Here is a 19517-nt window from a genome sequence, read left to right on the forward strand (position 1 = left end):
CCCATCAAATTGGACAACCTAAAAGAAATAGAGAAATTCCTGGAAATACACAACCAAGTAGGAATGATAAAAGAAAACCAGAACTGACAAATCACGAATAAGGAGACTAAATGAGTAATCAAGTTCCTCCAGAGAAAAGAAAAGCCCAGGACCAGATGGCTTTACAGATGAATTCTACCAAACTTTTTTTTTTGTTAAAAAATTGATACAAATTCTTTTTAAACTCTTCTTAAAAACTGAAAAGCAGAGCACTCTTCCAGATATATTTTCTATGGTCATCATCACCCTGATACTAAAGCCAGAGAGGGACATCACATAAAAAGAAAATCACAGGCCAGTGTCCCTAATAAATTCAGTAACATAATCATGCACTATGACCAAGTAGGTTTTATAACATGAGGTACAAAGATGGTTCAGTGTATACCAGTCAGTATTATACAACACATTAACAGAATTAAACATAAAAAAAATCCCTTGAAATGTCAATAAATTCAGATTAAACCATTTGACAGAATCAAATACCCTTTCATGATACAAACTCTCAACAAAGAAGAAACTTAACAAATAAAGGCCAAATACAAGTCCTAATATACTCAGTTATGAAAAGTTGAAAACTTTTCATCTAAGATAACAGAGCAAAGCAGGAGTACATACACATTGGAATGATATAAACTGTTTTTGTTTGTGGATGACATAATCTTTGAAAATTCACTGGTCTTTCCATACTCTAACAACAACCTTGTTCAGAAATGAAATTAAGAAAACAGTTTCATTTACAATCACATGAAAAAAATAGTGTTTAAGAATGAACTTAAATGAAAGAAATGAAAGACTTATAGATGAAAAACTATGAAACCTTAATTAAATAAATGTTTTAAAGGTATTTGAAAGGTAAATTTACAGAGAGGCAGAGAGAGAAGTCTTCCATCTGCTGGTTTACTCCCTGAATGGCTGCACTGGCTGGAGCTGAGCCAATCTGGAGCTAGGAGCCAGGAGCTTCTTCCAGATCTCCCACGCAAGTATTGGGGTCCAAAGACTTGGGCCATCTTCTACTCCTTTCCCAGGCCATAGCAGAGAGTTGGATCAGAAGTAGAGCATCTGGAACTCGAGCCAGCACCCATATGGGATGCTGGCACCACAGGCAGAGGCTTTGTCCACTATGCCACAGAGCTGGCCCCCAAATGAAATAAATTTTAAAAGGTATAAATAGCTGCAAAGACATCACTGGAAGAATCAACATATTAAAATATCCATCTCCTATAGCAATCTATAAATTCTATACAATCATTATCAAAATGCCAATAACATAAATTACAGAAATAGGAAAAATAATTTTAAAATTCATCTGTAACCACCAAAGACTCCAAGTAGTCAAAATTGTTCTGACTAGAAATGTAAGCTATAGTTTTCACACTTCCTAATATCAAAACATATTATAAAGCTAGAGTAATCAAAACAGTATGACACAAGCACGAAAATAGATTTATAAAAAACAGTGAAAGAAAATAGAGAGGAGTCCAGATATCCAAGTAAGAAAATGGGGAAAGGATAGTTTTCGATATATGATGTTGCAAAATTGAATTTACCACATGAAAAAGAATGGAATTAGTTTCCTATCCCACATAATATACAAAAGCCTAATCAAAATAGATTAAACACTAAGCATTAGTCTAATCATTCTTTAATCAAAGTATATTAAAGGCTTAATTGTAAAACCTGGGTCAATTAAATTTTTACATGAAAACATAGGCAGAATTATTCTAGACATTGGACTAGATAATGATTTCTTGCAAATGAAAGCAAAAGCAAAAATTGAAAAGTGGAATTACATCAAATAAAAGATTTTTGGCCCAGAAGAAGAAGAAATAAATTGAAAAAAGCTCTCTGTGGAATGGGAAAAATATTTATGGAACATATATGATAATGAGTTAGTATTTGAAATATATAGCAATAGCCCCTGAAAATGCAATAGTTCACCCCCAAAATATATGGTGGAGAAAGATGAAGAAAGGGAGAAGAGAGAGAAGGAAGAGAAAAAAAGAAATGAGCAAAAAAAAACTGAGTAGTCATTTTTCTATAGAAGACATACAGGCCTATGACAAGCTGCCCATTGTCACTAATCATCAGAGAAATGAAAAGCTCAAAGTGAGTATCACCTCATATCTGTGAAAATGACTGTTACCAAAAAAAAAAAAAATCAAAGGACAAGCATTTTCAAGGATGTGAAGAAAAGGAAACCCTTTTACACTGTTAGTGGTGCATTCACTATGAAAATGTGTATGGAGTTTCCTCAGAAAATTAGAGTATCATTACTGTTTAGACCAGTAGTCCCACTTTTTGGTCTGTACAGCCAAAGGAATTGAGTTCTGGGTCACAAAGAGATGCCTGCACTGCCATGTTTACATGTTTAAACATTACAGTGTTTATTGTAATAACTGCAATAGCCAATATAGGGAATCAACCTCAGTGTTCATTGGCAGATAATTAAAGAAAATGTGGTGAATATATACAGGGGAATTATTAATATACCTTTTAAAAAGGTGAAATGCTGCTAGTTGTGGCAACATTGATAAAATTCAAAGAAAGTGTGAGACATGAAATAAGTCAGACACACACAGACAGATACTGTGTGATCTCACTTCTGTGTAGAATCTCAAATAGTAAAACACAGAAGTAATGAATAGAATAATAGAATAATCAAATGCAAGGGCAGACATTATTATGCAGTGGTTTAAGCCATTGCTTGGAATGCCTGCATCCCATATTGGAGTACTGATTCCAGTCCCAGTTCTTCTACTTTGAAAACAACTTCCAAATAATTCATCACAGGAGTCAGTAAATGATGGCTGAATTGCTTGGGGTTCTGTCTCTCTCTTGGGAGACCCACATGGAGATGTAGATTCCTGGCTTTGGCCTGAACTAGCTCTTGCTGTTGCAGGCAATTGGAGAGTGATCTACTAGATGGGAGACATGTCTCTTTCTGTGTTGCTGTACTTTTCAAGTAAATGTAAAATAAACAGCCAAGAGTAGATGAACACAGAAGCAGAATACAATACTATATTATTTAAAATCTGCAAAAGGAAAAAAGAACAGGGTTGAGGGGAAAAATTTGTACATGATGGTTAAGTTTACAGCATTGCTTGTAATGATGGTTTCATGGGGTATATGCTTATCCCAAACACATCATGTTGTATACATTAAATGTGCACAGCTGTTTGTTCTTCAGTCATACTTGAATAAAATGTTTTTTTAAACAGGAGGGGATAATATACATATATATGCATATATATGTACATCAGCTTTGGATTATTTTTTTAAACTAAAGAATATTTACATTAGCCATTGGTCTTGAGTGTATAGTAACTACCCCTAAGTTTGTATATGTAAGATTGAAAGTGCAACAACAAAAAGGGCTGAAACAGAGAACAAAGTAGGAGATGAAACTAGAAAGGTGGGCATAAGCAGGTCATAGAGGATTTTGTCAATCAAGTTAAGGAACAAGGTCATAATCTTAAAAGGAGAAGTATTTATTTATTTATTTATAGTTTTTCTTTTTGTTAAAGATTTATTTATTTATTTGAAAGAGTTAGAGAGGCAGAGGCAGAGAGAGAGAGAGAGAGAGAGAGAGAGAGAGAGAGAGACAGATCTTTCATCCATTGGTTCACTTCACTACCCAAATGGCTGCAATGGCCATAGCTGGGCCAATCCAAAGCCACGAGCCAGGATCTTCTTCTCGTCTCCCACAAGGGAGCAGGGCCCCAAGGACTTGGGCCATTTCTGCAGGTTTCCTAGGCATAGCCAAGAGCTGGATCAGAAGTGGAGCAACCGAGACTCTAACTGATGCTAATATGCTAATATGCTGCAGGCAGCAGCTTTACCCACTATGCCACAGTACCTGCCCCAAGAAGTATTTATTAAGAGGGAAAATGAATGACACATTTAAATGTTAAAAGATTATTATGGTTGTATAATTGAGATTGGAATTAAAGAGAGCAAGAGTACATATTAGCACACCAATCACGTAACTATCATAGCAGTCCAGGTAGTTTGGAATGGTGGATATAGAGAATATTTATGGATTTAAGGTATTTTTAGGAGAAAATAAGTAGGAATTTCTAAAACATTCCATGAATGAGGAATTTTCAGAGAAGGCTTCTGAATTGTTTGACTTGTGCAAATTAATAAATGTTACTGGGTCATTGAAATAGGACACTTAGTAGGATATAGATTTGAGTCCTTAGGTTAATTAGATTTTAGGCATATTTTGATACTAAGCTGCCAATAAAGTATCTACTTAGAGATAGTGGTTAGAATATTGGAGGTGTTAAAGTAGATCTAGTTGGAGAAGATGGTGTTATCTATGTATTTAATTATTATAGTGGGTTGAGTAATGCCCCCCAAAATATTATGTCCACCCAGAACCTCATAATGTGATCTTATTTGGAAATTGGGCCTTGGCAAATAAAATTAATTAAGATCAGATCATACTGTATAGGGTCGGCCCTAAATTCAGTGAATCCAAATAAGAGGACAGAAACACACGGTAGGAAGACTGCCATGTGATGGCAGACAGATATTGAAGTGAAGTAGCTGCAACCCAAGGATAACAAGTAGCCACAAGAACCTAGAAGGCCATTAAACCATTCTTACTTATGGATATCAAAGGAACCTGGCTCAACTAACACCCTGGATTTCAGAATTCTAATATCAGAACTTGAGAGAATAAATTTCTGTTGTTTTAAGCCCCTCTGTGGTAATTAGTTACCAAAACCCTTAGAAACTAATATAATAATAAGGAATTATGAATATGTATTTAGGTTTAGATAATATAACCTAGGGAAAGAATATAGATAGAGCAAAAGTAGCAAACTGGCTGTGATTGACAGAGTCCTCACAGATTTATTTTGGGCTCTTTGGACAGACTCACTATACCTAATTTGTACCTTAAATAGTAGTAGTACCAGGCAGATAGGATACCCGGTTACCATACAAATGACTTAATACCAACTGCATTTTTTTTTTTTTTTTTTTTTTGGACAGGCAGAGTTAGACAGAGAGAGAGAGACAGAGACAGATCTTCCTTTTTCTGTTGGTTCACCCCCCCAAGTGGCCACTTACACTGGCACGCTGCACCGGTCTGAAGCCAGGAGCCAGGTGCTTCCTCCTGTTCTCCCATGCAGGTGCAGGGACCAAGGACCTAGCCATCCTCCACTGCCTTCCTGGGCCATAGCAGAGAGCTTGACTGGAAGAATAGCAACCGGAACTAGAACCCGGGGTGCCGCCACCACAGGCGGAGGATTAGCCTAGTGAGTCACGGTGCCAGCCCAATACCAACTGCATTCTAACCTAGCCACTTCTCACAAAACTGTGGGCATTTTACTTAATGATAATGAGTCTTTAAAGAAAGTATAAAAGTGGAGTGGGAAGTAACAGAACTAAGCCAAAGCAACACGCAATAGCTGGATAGAAAAGAATGAGCCATTAAGGGATCATGCAAGCCAGAGGTGAGAATGTTTTAAGGATGGAGTGTCTAACACTCCTGAAAATCTATAATGAGTATTTTTCAACCCATTAAGTTTTTTTCAGAGATGCTAGTGGTGAGGTAAATTAGAGCTATCAGAGTGACATGGTTAGATGGGAATGTTTTGGAAATATAATGTTACTCTTAATATGAAGGATGGACAGGATGACTAAAAGAAAGCAAAAAAGGGGGATTAACTAGTAAGGAGGTATTGCATTCATTTAGTCAAGAGCTAATGAAGATTGAAAATAAAAAGCAAATACAATTATGATGAAGTGTAGGGGCTGGCACTGTGGCATAGCGGGTTAAAGCCCTAGCCTGAAGCACCAACATCCCATATGGACACTGGTTCTAGTCCCAGCTGCTCCTCTTCTGATCCAGCTCTCTGCTGTGGCTTGGGAAAGCAGTAAAGATGGCCCAAGTCCTTGGGCCCCTGCACCCACATGGGAGACCTGGAAGAAGCTCCTGGCTTCTGGCTTTGGATCAGTGCAGCTCTGGCCATTGCTGTCATCTGGGGAGTGAACCAGCAGATGGAAGAAGTCTCTCTCTGTCTCTACCTCTCTCTGTAACTCTGTATTTCAAATAAATAAAAATAAATCTTTAAAAAGGTTAATTAAAAAAGATGAAGTGTATATAAGAATTTGGGATTAAAGAATGAAATAATAGAAAATGGTTCTAAAGTTCATGTTTGTTTAACTGGATGGATACTAAAACATTAATACAAAAGGGAAAATTAGTAGAATCTTAACATATAAAAGATTAATGAATTTCTGGAGCCCACAAGAAAGACTAAGAAATAGAAGGAAAGAAACAAGTGACTTCATCTGTTTCAAAGTTCTGATTTAAGGAGATCATGGAAGAGATGCTGCAGGAAAGCACCTGATTTGCTGTAAGGGTGATTAATGTGCAGTTGCAGTAGAATTGAATATGGGTCTATGAACACAGTTTAAGACACTGGTGGGTAGTGGTAGAAACTCAGTGACTTTACTTCAGAATACATAAGGGAACTCATTCTTCACTACAGTCAGAATGAAGCTAATAGATTCTCAAGACAATATTGAATTTTTGAATGAAAGGCTTTGTTTAACTTCCAAGGTTTCCTGCCTCTTTATCAGTTTTCTGTTCTTACTCCTTTATAAAAAGAGCAAAGCTGTGAAGCCACCATAATCTTAACTGCACAGGAAATTATGATGCAGATTCACAAACTTCAGGGTGGTTTTATAACCTTGTGGTGTCCAAAAGAATGATACAGCTTCACATAGCGTTGAGCCACATTTGGCACTTCTACAAATTATCTTTGGATCTTAAAAAGTTCCTACATGTTTTGAATGGGAGTAAGGCTGTCCTCTATCCTTTGCACTTTGGATTTTAGCCAGAGCTCTCTTATAAGCAGATTAAAAGTGCTCTTCTCCAAGGCTTCATTGTGATGATAAATAGCACCTTTATAAACTATTAGGAAGTCCGTAACCTTCCTCCAACCTCATCACTTTCATGAGCTCAGGTGGTGGAACATAACTGAAAGATGATCATTTGTTTCTAGCCTCCATATCTATAGTGAGAGTTTCAAATGCTGAGTCTATAACTGCTCTCCTGTTGATTTCCAATGCAGTATCTTTTGAAATTAGGAGATCCTATATATGTCTACTAGTGTCTTCCTGTATCACCAGAAGTCAGTTAGGAAACCCAGAATTCTGTTTCCCTGGAAAATTCTCACCTCTTTTTTTGTGCTATCATAGTGTTCACAGCAGTGAATGCTGATTATTGCTTTAGTTATTTGAATCACAAGTGCAATGGAGCCAAAGTGAATCATAGTTGAAAATATTATAACCTCTTAATATAAGGAATAAATAAAAATCAGTACAGGTATTATTTTTCTGAAAAGTGAATATGGAGGCTTCAACATTATTAGGAATGAATTCATGTTATTCCATAATAAATTCCCAAATGTCATGTGTAAGTCACTTTTTTTGGAGAATCAGGTCAGAAATAAATGCCCAGTATCTCATGACTTATCTCCTATGCACTGAATGTGAAGAGCATTTGCATTTTAAATTGCTTTTGCTTAATCTTAGACAAATGGTTTTGGTAAATTGGTTGGTATCAGACCAGGAACTTTAACACAAAGCAGCTGTTGTTGAGCAAATACCATTTTCATAACCTTAATATGCTTTTAATTAACAAACTGGAATGAACTGTTAAACATCACTACTTCCATGTTAAACTACTGTTTGACTTTCTCAGTGACTGATTTGCTTTCTCAGTAGATGATTTACTTTAACTGAAAGGGGATGAATTTTATTTAAATATGTATTTTTCACCCATCTGCAGAATGTCCTCAAGAAACGTGGGGATTTCCAATGTGCCGCTATTTAAAGGAAGAGAAGTGGTGCTGTGGTCGCAATGCCAGAATGTCAGCCTGTTTGGTATGGTATTTTTTTTCTAGAGTAACAGTTTTATCCAAATGTTATAGAATTTATTATTTTTGGCTGATATCATACATTAAATGCCATATTTGTAAAGCATCACCATTAACACCATTAATACTTTTGTACATAACGAATTGTGAGAAAAAAATGATTTGCCTTTCCAACATTATCCAGTCTACATGAAGTGTCAAACACATTTTTACATAAAAATTATTCTATAAGATGTTCCAAGTACCAAGTCTTATACAAAGAATAAGTTCAGTATTTTATTCACAGCTCTGTAGAGTGTTAATGTTTGGTCTCCTAATTTTTATATAGTTAGGAAAAATACTAAATTACTGGGATATGAAGTTACTAGTCAAATAAAATTTTCATTGTGTGTGATTTGAAAAATGTGCTTAGATTTAGAAACTTTAGCCTATGGTGTTTTCTGTTGGCAGTGTAATACTGATTTACAAAGGATCAAACTAAATATTGTAAATGGCTCTTTTTGTTGTCAAAAACTTAAAATATTGTAGTTATGCAGAATGAATAAATCTAAAGACCTAAAATATAGCATGAGGACCACAGTTAATCATGACTATGAGTATTATATACTCAACACAGGAAATTTTCTAAGAGTAGATTTTAGGTGTTCTTCCTATATACACACAGTAACTATTTAAGATGGTGGATTTTAGAATTTTCTTACCTGTAGTAGTCATTTCACTATGTATTTAAACATAAAAGCATCATGTTGTAGACTTTCAGTTTATACAAAATCACTTCAAAATAAAACATTTTATTTATATGGTTAAATAATACATTTAAAGACCAAATACAAGATAAGTTAATTATTTTATTTTAGGACCTGCTCTTTCTATTTAAGTTACATAGCAATTTAAGAGCTATTATACCGGTGTTCTAGGTTATATATCTTAGAAATCTATGTATGCTGAAATAATAGTTCCCTTATGTAGACCCACTTAAAATACTTTTCTGGAAATTTGTCTTGTTCTTTCATCTTATTTGTCAGTTTTACTTGTTTAGGGTCTTGCTCTAAGCAAGAAATTGAAATAGTTTTTCCAGGAAATCTTATTAGCCTAGGAGGAAAGACAAAAAGATACTAGCATCAGGGATATCACAGTGAAACAAGATAGAACTAGTGAGGCACCCAGTTAATAATCCTTACTCGTAACCACAAAAATAATCAAAATTATGGTATCTTCATTCTAATTTATCAAAAACAGCCAAGAATCATTGAATGTCTAAGGAAATTCTAACATTTAAAAAAAAATGGAAATCATGGTGCCAGCATTGTGGCATAGCAGGTTAAGCTGTCATCTACAGTGACACCAGCATCCCATATGGATGCCAGTTCATATCCCAGTTGCTCCACTTCCAATCCAGCTCTCTGTTGATGTGCCTGGGAAGGGCAGCAGAAAATGGCCCAAGTGCTTGGTCCCTGCCAGAAGATCTGCTGGCTCTTGGCTTTGACCTAGGCCTTTCCTGGCTTTTTTGGCCTTCTGGGGAGTCAAACAGTAGAATGAAAACTCTCTATCTCTCTCTCCCTCTCCCTCTCCCCCAAGTGTGTGTGTGTGTGTGTGTGTGTCTCTTCCTGTCTCTGTCTAACTCTGCCTTTCAAATAAATAACTAAATCTGTTTTTAAAATGGAAATCAGATAAAAATAAATTGAAAAAAAGCAACTTGGAAGATATGGAGACTATTCAAAATAAAATGACAGCTATTAATATATCTTAAAAAGAAAAAGGAATATAATGAACTCACAAACCAAAAATTTATTCAAAGAATGAAAAGGAAGAAATTCTGAAAATTAAATTCAAAAAAATGAATTTGGAACTCTGCTGTGCTTAAGCACTTTATTTGACCAATATCAGCTGCCCATGGAATACCCCTCTTTTTGGTTCCCATCCCAGTCTCTGGCTACCTTGACTTCTTTTTTTGATTGCAAAATAATCTATGAAAGTGTAAGGCATACTTCTTTTGGTACGTTTTTGTATGGTTGTATTAAGCAATTTGTCAGCATACTTTAAGCCTGATAATAAAACTGCAAAAACATTCTAGATTAGTATGAGATAAACATATGGTATCTTTATTCATTGCCAGAAACAATATTATTATTTACAAGAGACTTCTATCACTTTCCTGATTATCTTTATTATGTAATCAAAATTCATCATTTGTACTTCTAAAAAAGCTCATTAGCAATACATACCAAAAATACTCCTGTGTTATGTAACATTTTTATTGACACCAAAAATTTTAAGCTCTTTTGTTTTTTTATTCTGTTAAACTTTTAGCAAAAATTCATAAAAAATTCTAATTTGAAAATAGGGCTACAGTACCATAAATGAAAACTCATTTTCATCTTTAATGGTAAATCTGTTCTGGGCCTGTTACTATTTAACTTAATATGAAAATTATGTGATAACTGTCTTCTGTATTCGTAACATCCTAGTTGGCTCTAGATGTTCAGTGAAATTATCCTTGAAGTAAATGGGAAAATTATATTGCTTCTGTACTTTTCAAATAATTATTGTATAGCAGATTTTCATACAAGAAACTCTTTCCTTCCCCCTAAATCTGTATGTTGCAGGAACGTCAGAGGTAAACCAAGGTTTAAAGAGCAAATTTTTTAGCTACTGGTCACCTGCTAACTAGTTATGCTTCTTCATGCAAGTAGTCAGGCTTGTCAGTGACTTTTTAAACCATCTGTAAAATCACATCTACATAAGATAATCTGATTATTTTTTAATTTTGGAAGCATATGATTCAACTCTATCTAAATAGTCTTATCCAAACCTTGAAATGTGAAGTAAGTTTTTATTTTGATCAGTAACTATAAGCAAATCTGCTCTACTTTCACTGCTTTTCTTTGTTTCAAATATTTTTGTAGGTAAAATTTTATGTTTGTAATTTTAAAAAAATATTGATGGAAAATGTAAAATTAGTTTGTTGCATTTTAAAACTAATTTAGTTATAAAGCTTTATAAATATGGAAATGTATATCTCTAAAAAAGAAATATTTCAGAAGACTTTATTCTATGTTTAAATTATTTTGTGACAGATTATGATTATTTGTTAGAAATGTTAAGAAAAATTTTGTAAAAATGTTATATGAATTGGAAAACTAGTACATATAAAATTGTAAAAAGAGATATATCACTTTCTCTTCCATTTGTCACTTGGTGGTCACTTATGAATTTGATTTGTATTTGCAGAACATGCAGATCCAAATATACATACTTTTCTAATAAGTGTTAGACCTATGTGTTCAACTATGTGTTCATTTTAATTTAGTAAAATGTAAAATTATATGTTCATTAAAATTGTAAGAAAACATCAAAATGTAGTATGTAAGTTATACCTATATGTCTTTATGTTTATTGAATAATTGCTTTGGTTATATATAATTATTTCAGCTACACTAAAAATGAGTTGAGACTGTGTCCTTTCATTTCTGTCATGTTTGCTAATTCATTCTGAAATTCAAGGAGTATGTGTAATTGGACTATGTATGTGTTTGTGTATATGACACACATCCAGTATAAATCAGTCCTAAATTATATAAGCACACTAGTTAACATTCTTTAATAATATTAATACTCCCAAGTGTGTAAACTTACATGTTATCAATTAATCTTTTTAAATGTCAGTTTTACAAACTCTTATTCAGTGTGTTTATAACTCTTATAAGATATATATACTAAATATATCAGTAGTCTTTGTATTTTTTTTTCTTTTAAAGGCATTGGAGCGAGTTGCAGTTGGCCAAGGGGTAAGTGAGAGTGTTTATTGTAATCCAGCTAAATCATGATAGTTTTTCTTGCAAACCCTCTTCATACTTGACCTATTGATGAACTTAAAACCTGATGGATCTTAATAAATATCACCTCTTCTTGTCACTGCTACATATTCAAATTTTACAATTCTTATATGTTTACTTTAAAAGCAAAGTGAACTTTTAAAAAAGTAAATTGAGCTTTTAGGAGAATTTCCACATTATACTCTTGTACTTACCTCTCACTTCTTCATATACTAAACAGACCATAAATATCTCCAAAGAATGTTGTTGCTGAATATAAGGCTTTTATGGGCTTAGTTCAAGCAAAGATAAACAAGGTATAACATCGAATGTATTATTTAACTATAATCCAAAACATATTTCAGTTGGTTGTTTGATCACTTTTTAAAAAAATTAACTTGATTAGTCATTAATTGTAGCAGCCAACTGGACTTGCATGTATAAACAAAAGTTAAATATATCCCACAAATATCCATATAATTGCATTATCCTCCATCTTACACTCATGAAACATGTTAGGAATTTTTTAAGAGCTTTTCATGGGATTATTGTTGAACTTAAATTTAAGAAACCACTCTTTCACTTCTTTTCAAGGAACTTTTTTTTTTTTTTTTTTTTTGACAGGCAGAGTGGACAGTGCGAGAGAGAAACAGAGAGAAAGGTCTTCCTTTTGCTGTTGGTTCACCCTCCAATGGCCACCGCGGCTGGCGCGCTGCGACTGGCGCACCGCGCTGATCCAATGGCAGGAACCAGGTGCTTATCCTGGTCTCCCATGGGGTGCAGGGCCCAAGTCCTTGGGCCATCCTCCACTGCACTCCCGGGCCACAGCAGAGAGCTGGCCTGGAAGAGGGGCAACTGGGACAGAATCTGGCGCCCCGACCGGGACTAGAACCCGGTGTGCCAGTGCCGCAAGGTGGAGGATTAGCCTAGTGAGCCGCGGCACCGGCCTCAAGGAACATTAAAAATTGACATTTGCATTTTTTTAAATGATGATTTTAACATAATAATACCAATAGCAAGTGTTATATCCAGAGTGCTTACTCTGGGCTAGGAACGTTAATAAGCACTTTGTGTGTCGTTGTTTTTTGAATGTATTCACAGGCTATCTAAAAATGGTTAAAAACGATTTCTGGTGAAGCATTAGAACGTATGAAGAATGTAGGTTGTAGACTCTGACTACCAGTTGACATCCTGTCTTTATCACTTCATCATTTTGGACAGTATCACAATTTCTATATAGTTTAATGTCTTTATCTGTAAAATAGGTAAACAATAATAATAATAGTAATAATATTTTCCTCATAGGACTATGTTCAGTATTATGAATGAAAATGTGAAATACTTAAAACAATGCCAGCTCATATTTAAAAACTAAAAAAAAAACTGTTGTTATTATTAGATGTTATAGATAATTATGGTCATGAAAATCTTAGCTAAATCTAACCCAAACCTTACCAAAGTACTGTTCAAAGTTCTCATCAGTTAAGGTAATAGATGCATAGTATTATAAGGTATATTTTCTTAAAAATAATCCCATGATACACATGAGGGAAATATTAGGTAGTAAATGCTCATTTGAATCTGTATCACTCTGGAATTCAGGCTGTTACCTACTATGTTGCATATCAACTTAGTCATTTTCCAGGTGCTGGGAAAGCGAGCTTTGATCATGTGTGTTATTTTTTAATTTTCCAAATATTTGTCAATCTTATGTGTTGGGTATTACCCCAGACTTTCATGAGAGCATGCTCCACAGCAGAAGTTAAATAATGTGTTCTAGCTTCCATAATTAATTGTAGAGCCCTCACTTTCAGCTTAGTACCTTTTCCACTAGACCTGTCAAATGCATGTCTAGCATGTATGCTTTAAGAGTATACACTTTCTGCTCCCTCCTATTTTTAAAATGAATTAAAGTGTTAAGAAGATTTACCACTTGTGAGAGAAGAACGTAAACTCTGAGTCATATCCAGTTTATTCCTGGAATAGCCCAGCATAGGCTGCTTGGGAGATGTTGACTCCCTTCCCATTTACCCCCATCTGTATTTACCAGGATGAATAGTTCTACTTATTCCAGGAATGCACATTTGAAGGCACTTCATAACTCCCTTCCCTTTCTCTTAGGAAACAGCTGTAAAGCTCTTATTTCTCAGGGTAACTTGGGAATAGTGATTGATTCTGTCCTGTATTTCTCTGTGTGTTCCATCTGTATGTTCTCTTGCTTAAAATCAATTTCTTGGTCTTTTGTTCTTGTGTTTCTATAATCTGCTTTTAATAACAATATAAATACACTTTGATTTCTAAATTATCTTGATACCAAGTTATATTGTTTTCCTCAATGGCATGAGAAGGAAGATTTTTAACTATTTTTAGAAGTTTTATGTAAAATTAATAGTCCATCTATTCTAGCTAATACAACAGAAAGTTGTTTATAGTACAAATAACAGTATTCCACTTCATCCAATAGATTTGTCAAAATGTCTTGATTTTCAATAGAACAATTATAAGAATAGTTGTTAATATTTGCAAAGATTTGTTAGTGTTTGTTGTAAGAGAAGTAAAGGGATTTTCAAAGAAATAAAAGATGATAAAGATCTCAGTATTATAGAAAAGAGTTACTCAAGATGAAAATTGTCAGATTAAAAATATAATCAAACATAATCAATTTTTTTTTTATTTTTTGACAGGCAGAGTGGACAGTGAGAGAGAGAGACAGAGAGAAAGGTCTTTCTTTTGCCGTTGGTTCAAACATAATAAATTCTAAGTAAAGTATTTAGCACAGCTTTCAAGGAAAAGCAAGTTTTGAAATTGGTGTTTTTTTCTTGTCTCAATTGAAGGAATTGTAATTGGAAAGAGATATTATGTTAGAAAGTTATCTTTTGAAGGTTATACATTTTAGTGTGGGCACTCAAATATATGCATGAGTCTACTCTCGGTGAGCTATTTTAGGAGTTAATTTGGGGACTAGTATATTCCTAACAGTATTTCCTACTGGCATTACCTCATCTTCCAGAGATCACATTGTTTGTGTTCTTTCAACACAATTTCTGTTTGAAGCAATGTGCTGTGTTAAGGTGCCTTTGAGTCTGATGACTTTTTAGGTCAGTACAGTCACCTGATGACCCAAGAAATGACAGTAACCCCTACCCCCCAACTTTGTTTTTTTGTTGTCTTAGCACCACAGTTAGGGAACTTACCATTGAACTGGGGAGAGGGGCAATAGAGGAGGTTTTCCACCTGAGCACACAAATTTTTATTTCGTGCTAAATTCCATCTGAATTCAAACATATTTTTTTCTGATTGGAAACATAAAACTAAATGATTTGTCTCTGAAAGAAAATAAGTTACTGAAGGGTAACTCATGAAAATATACGTTCTAAAACTTCTGTCTTTAAAAGTATACCTGTCATTGGACAGTGTATGTTTTACTTGATTTGACTTCTCCAAAGCATTAAATATTGTTGGCCTCACCTCATTCTTACTTATTTTTCTCTTCTCTTTTTTCTCCCAAGAATAACTTTGCTTGTCAGTTGGATTGTTGTTGCTAACATTGTTTTGTCTTCAATGTTCCTATACTCTCAATATCAAGAAATTTGTGGAGATGTGGAAGGGTTTTTCATGACTTTTATGGTTCTTATAGGAGTTCCTCTTTAGTTACTTCATTGAAGATTTTTCTTTCACAGATGTTATTTTCCTATGTTCTACTTCTTTGAAACTTTCATGCTGGGGCTGGTGTTGTGGTGTAGCAGATTAAGCTGCCTCATGCAGCGCCGGCATCTGATATGTGCACCAGTTCGATTTCCCACTGCTCCACTTCCAATGCAGCTCTCTGCTAATGTACCTGGGAAAGAGCAGAAAATGACCCAAGTGCTTGGGCCCCTGTTCCCACATGGGAAACCCAGAAAAAGCTCCTGGCTCCTGGCTTCAGTTTGACCCGGCTCCTGCCATTTCAGGGGTGAACCAGCAGATGGAAGATCTCTTTCTGTCTCTCTTTCTCTAACTCTGCCTTCCAAATAAAATAAATAAACGTTTAAAAGAAAGAAGAAAGATAGAAACTGTCATGTTCCATGGAGCCCTTCTCTCCAGCCCTTGCTTCACCTCTCATCTCTTTCATGCTAAAAGTGAAGCCTCTCCAAGAATCAGTCTCGTCCTACGTCCTTGCCAAAGCTCTACTTTTCAACTATGCTGTAGTCAATACCATGATCTTTGAGGCCTCGGAAATATTTTTAGTATTTACTTACTTAGGATATTATCTTCTAATTGATATCATATCTGTTCTACCTCCCTTAGGACAAAGCCACATTCCCTTCTCTTTTATACATATCCATCTTGACTCTTAGAGGCTCCAGCGCTGGCTTGGCTGATCTTCAAAGTTTATTTCTGCATTTTTAACTTACAAGCACTCCATTTGGAGCATTAACTCATTTTTCATTGATTATGACTTTTCTCCCTCATACACTGCTGTTTCTTTTATGGCTTCCTCTCTTTTCTTGCAAAATTACTTTTGCAATGAGGATTAGCCTCAGGGTAACACTTTAAGTTAAAATGGAAAAATTACAAAGTCCTCTTCTCTGTTTAGCAACAAAGTTAGCCTTCTAACATTCACTTATGGTTATGACTTTCTGGTATTGATTTGGTTTCTGTTTTTTATTTGTTTCTTCCACTTATATATGTCTACATTTTTTTCAGCTGCCTACTGAATCACTCTTCTATCGTGCTGTTCTTCAGAATATTATAAAAGATTGTTATGGCATCACCAAATGGTATGAGGATTTTATTTTAATAAGAATAATCTAATACTTATTAACCTCATATAATTTAATAAAAATAATCATGTTCTATTGCAAGTGAAGTAACTTTTAGTCTTCAGGTGAATTTATTCAGTCATTATTATTAGAAGCTTTAACTTCAGCATAGTATCAATAACAAAGAAATAGACAATAACTGTATCTTAAGTTAATCATCATTAAAGTGGGAGCTCTGGTGTTTTTTTTTTTATCCTGAAAGTTTGTTGTAATCCTAAAGTAATGTATGAAAAATATACTTAAGAATTTTTGAAATATTGAAACACTGTATATATGTAATTCAGTTAATTATCAATTGAGCAGGAGTTATATTTAGAATGTTTCACATCCAATACAGCATAGACACTTAACTAATTACAACAGATATCTATTGTTAAATCACCATTATGGTCATTCAGGTTTCCATTGGTAGAATAGTATCCCTTTGTATGTTTTGTTTTGTTTCTGTTTTTGCCAAATAATATACTGCTTATACAAGAAGAAAAACAGTATGAAAATTTTGTCATCTTGGTTCAACAACCAAGTATGCTATACTCATGCATACATTCACAATCAGACAGATTTCCTGAATATTTTCTTACTAATTACAGTTTTAGGATTCTGATAGCCATTTGGAATAATAGGCTTATTCTGCAAATTAAAATACGGCAATTTTCAGGTTCTAGTAAAAACAAACAACATTTACTAAGACATGGCAGGGATTTTTAGATTAACTCTTATTTCTCGGTAAGAAAAAATATTTTTATTACCAATAGAAATTATTATATGTAAAATCTAAATACTCAATTGGTTTCAGCTGTCATTTTTATGTAGTTAGTTCCCAGATCCATGCTATTCTCCATTCTCATCTTCACAATGCCCAAAAGTGAATTTATCATGCTGTCCTAAAAATTCATTGCTTCTTTTGAGATCACTCCTTGATGCTAACTTTGTTGAAAACTTAATAAAATTATGCAAACTTGTACATGTTGACCACTTAAGACTTCAAATCTTCATACATTTATTGTTCTCTTAATGACTTCTTAAATTTGTCTCCATTCTTTTCTAAGCCTTTCTTCTCACTTAAATATTTAATACTGTTCAATCCTGCTCCTTCCTGCTTTCCTTTACTACTCGGATGATAGATGATATTTATTATAAGATTTCTTTCATTCCAGAGATTCATTGACCTTTCAACCACATTTGACCATGTTGATAATTGTTTTTCCTCTAAACTGCCTTCCTCATTAACTTCCATTAAACTGCATTCTTTGGAGTCTCCTTTTCCTACTCTGACTGCTCATCTGTTTTCTTTAAGGGTTCTTATTATTCCATCCCCTAAGTGCATCTGAGCATTCCTTCATGCTTTATATGCAGTTCCTGTCTGTTTACATTTCCTTTCTCTTAGCAATTACCCTCCCACAAACAACTCTTCAGTCATGTAAGTTACTTCCACCTGTTTTTAGAAATCCAAATCTAAAGTGCTCATGTTTATATGAACAGCTTCACTTAAGTACTTCCCAAATGCATCAAATTTGGTTGTATCTAGAAACCAATGTGATCTTCCTAACAATTTTTTTCCTTCCTTTGACTTCTTATTTCTGGCATTAGCATAGCCATTATTAAGCTTTAGAAATCTCGAAATCATATTTGATTCTTCATCAGCAGACCACACATTCAAGTCAAGACTTGTACATGTTAAGTTTTTTTAAAAACCAATAATTATAGTCATTTATTGCTTAATGATGTAGATACATTCTGCAAAATCTATCATTGAGAAATTTCAGCTTTGTGGGAATTTGATGGAGTGTACTTAAAAATTGCTGCTAGGCTACAAACCAGTGTAGCATGTTATTGTACTGAATACCTTAAGAAATTGTAACATATGGGAAGTACTTGTTTTCCTAAGTATGTCTAAATATAGAAAAGGTACAGTAAAAATATTATATAAAAGATAAAATTGGTACATCCATATAGGGAACCCATAATGAATGGAGCTTGAAGGACTAGAATGTGCTGTGGTTGAGTTGGTGAGTGAATGTCAAGACCTCAGACTTACTTTATAAGCCTTTAAGCTTTCTATTTCTTGGTAACAGCTTAAAACATAAAGATATACCTGTACAAAAATGTTTTATTTGTATCCTTAATGAATGAGATTTTTTTGTTTTTAAACTTTTTTACTTTTTATAATTTTTTGTTAAAACCTAAGACAAGGGGCTGACATTGTGGCACTGTGGGTTAAGCTGTGGCTTGAGATACCCACATCCCATGTAGGAGTGCCGGTTCAAGTGCCCACTAGTCTACTTCCTGCTTCTGTACCTGGGAATGCTGCAGATAAAGACCTAAGTACTTGGGTACCTGCCACCCACATGGGACACCCAGATGGAGTTCCAGGCTCCTGGCTGTGGTCTAGCTCTGGCTGTTGGGTTGCATGTAAAGAGTGAAAAGGTGGGGCCGGCGCCACAGCTCACTAGGCTAATCCTCCACCTTGCAGCGCCGGCAAACCGGGTTGTAGTCCCGATCGGGGCGCCGGATTCTGTCCCGGTTGCCCCTCTTCCAGGCCAGCTCTCTGCTGTGGCCAGGGAGTGCAGTGGAGGATGGCCCAAGGGCTTGGGCCCTGCACCCCATGGGAGATCAGGCTAAGTACCTGGCTCTTGCCATTGAATCAGCGCGGTGCGCCGGCCACAGCGCGCCAGCAGCGGCGGCCATTGGAGGGTGAACCAACGGCAAAAGAAGAGCTTTCTCTCTGTCTCTCTCTCTCTCACTGTCCACTCTGCCTGTCAAAAAAAAAAAAAAAAAAAAAAAAAAGAGTGAACAGGTGGACAGAAGATTTCTCTCTGTCTCTCTCTTTGTGTGTGTGTGTGTGTGTCACTCTGCCTTTCAAGTAAATAAAACTTTTTAAAAAAAGAAAGAAACATCAACACTGAGACACAGGGATAGGTGTGCATCCCATATTGCAATCTCTTGGCTCCATTCCTGTCTGT

General features: G+C 34.9%; 1 protein-coding gene across 9 annotated transcripts in view; it reads left to right on the plus strand.

Annotated features, from left to right (window-relative positions):
• METTL25 (methyltransferase like 25) overlaps nucleotides 1-19517 on the plus strand; it is a 112480-nt gene that overhangs the window by 58928 nt on the left and 34035 nt on the right. For 6 of the 9 annotated variants that reach the window (XR_016216217.1, XR_001793373.4, XM_002711367.6 and 3 more), the window contains 3 exons: nucleotides 7850-7944; nucleotides 11696-11725; nucleotides 16439-16512. Coding sequence is in view for 4 of the 9 variants with exons in the window: in XM_002711367.6 (XP_002711413.3) it covers nucleotides 7850-7944; nucleotides 11696-11725; nucleotides 16439-16512 (199 nt within the window). In the remaining 5 variants the exon portion in view is untranslated. The remainder of the gene's footprint in view (nucleotides 1-7849; nucleotides 7945-11695; nucleotides 11726-16438; nucleotides 16513-19517) is intronic. The other 3 variants (XR_016216220.1, XR_016216219.1, XR_016216218.1) reach the window with 1 other exon arrangement.

Source organism: Oryctolagus cuniculus, chromosome 11 (assembly GCF_051225735.1).
Source record: "Oryctolagus cuniculus isolate XC-2025 breed Fujian yellow rabbit chromosome 11, ASM5122573v1, whole genome shotgun sequence".
NCBI lineage: Eukaryota > Metazoa > Chordata > Mammalia > Lagomorpha > Leporidae > Oryctolagus > Oryctolagus cuniculus.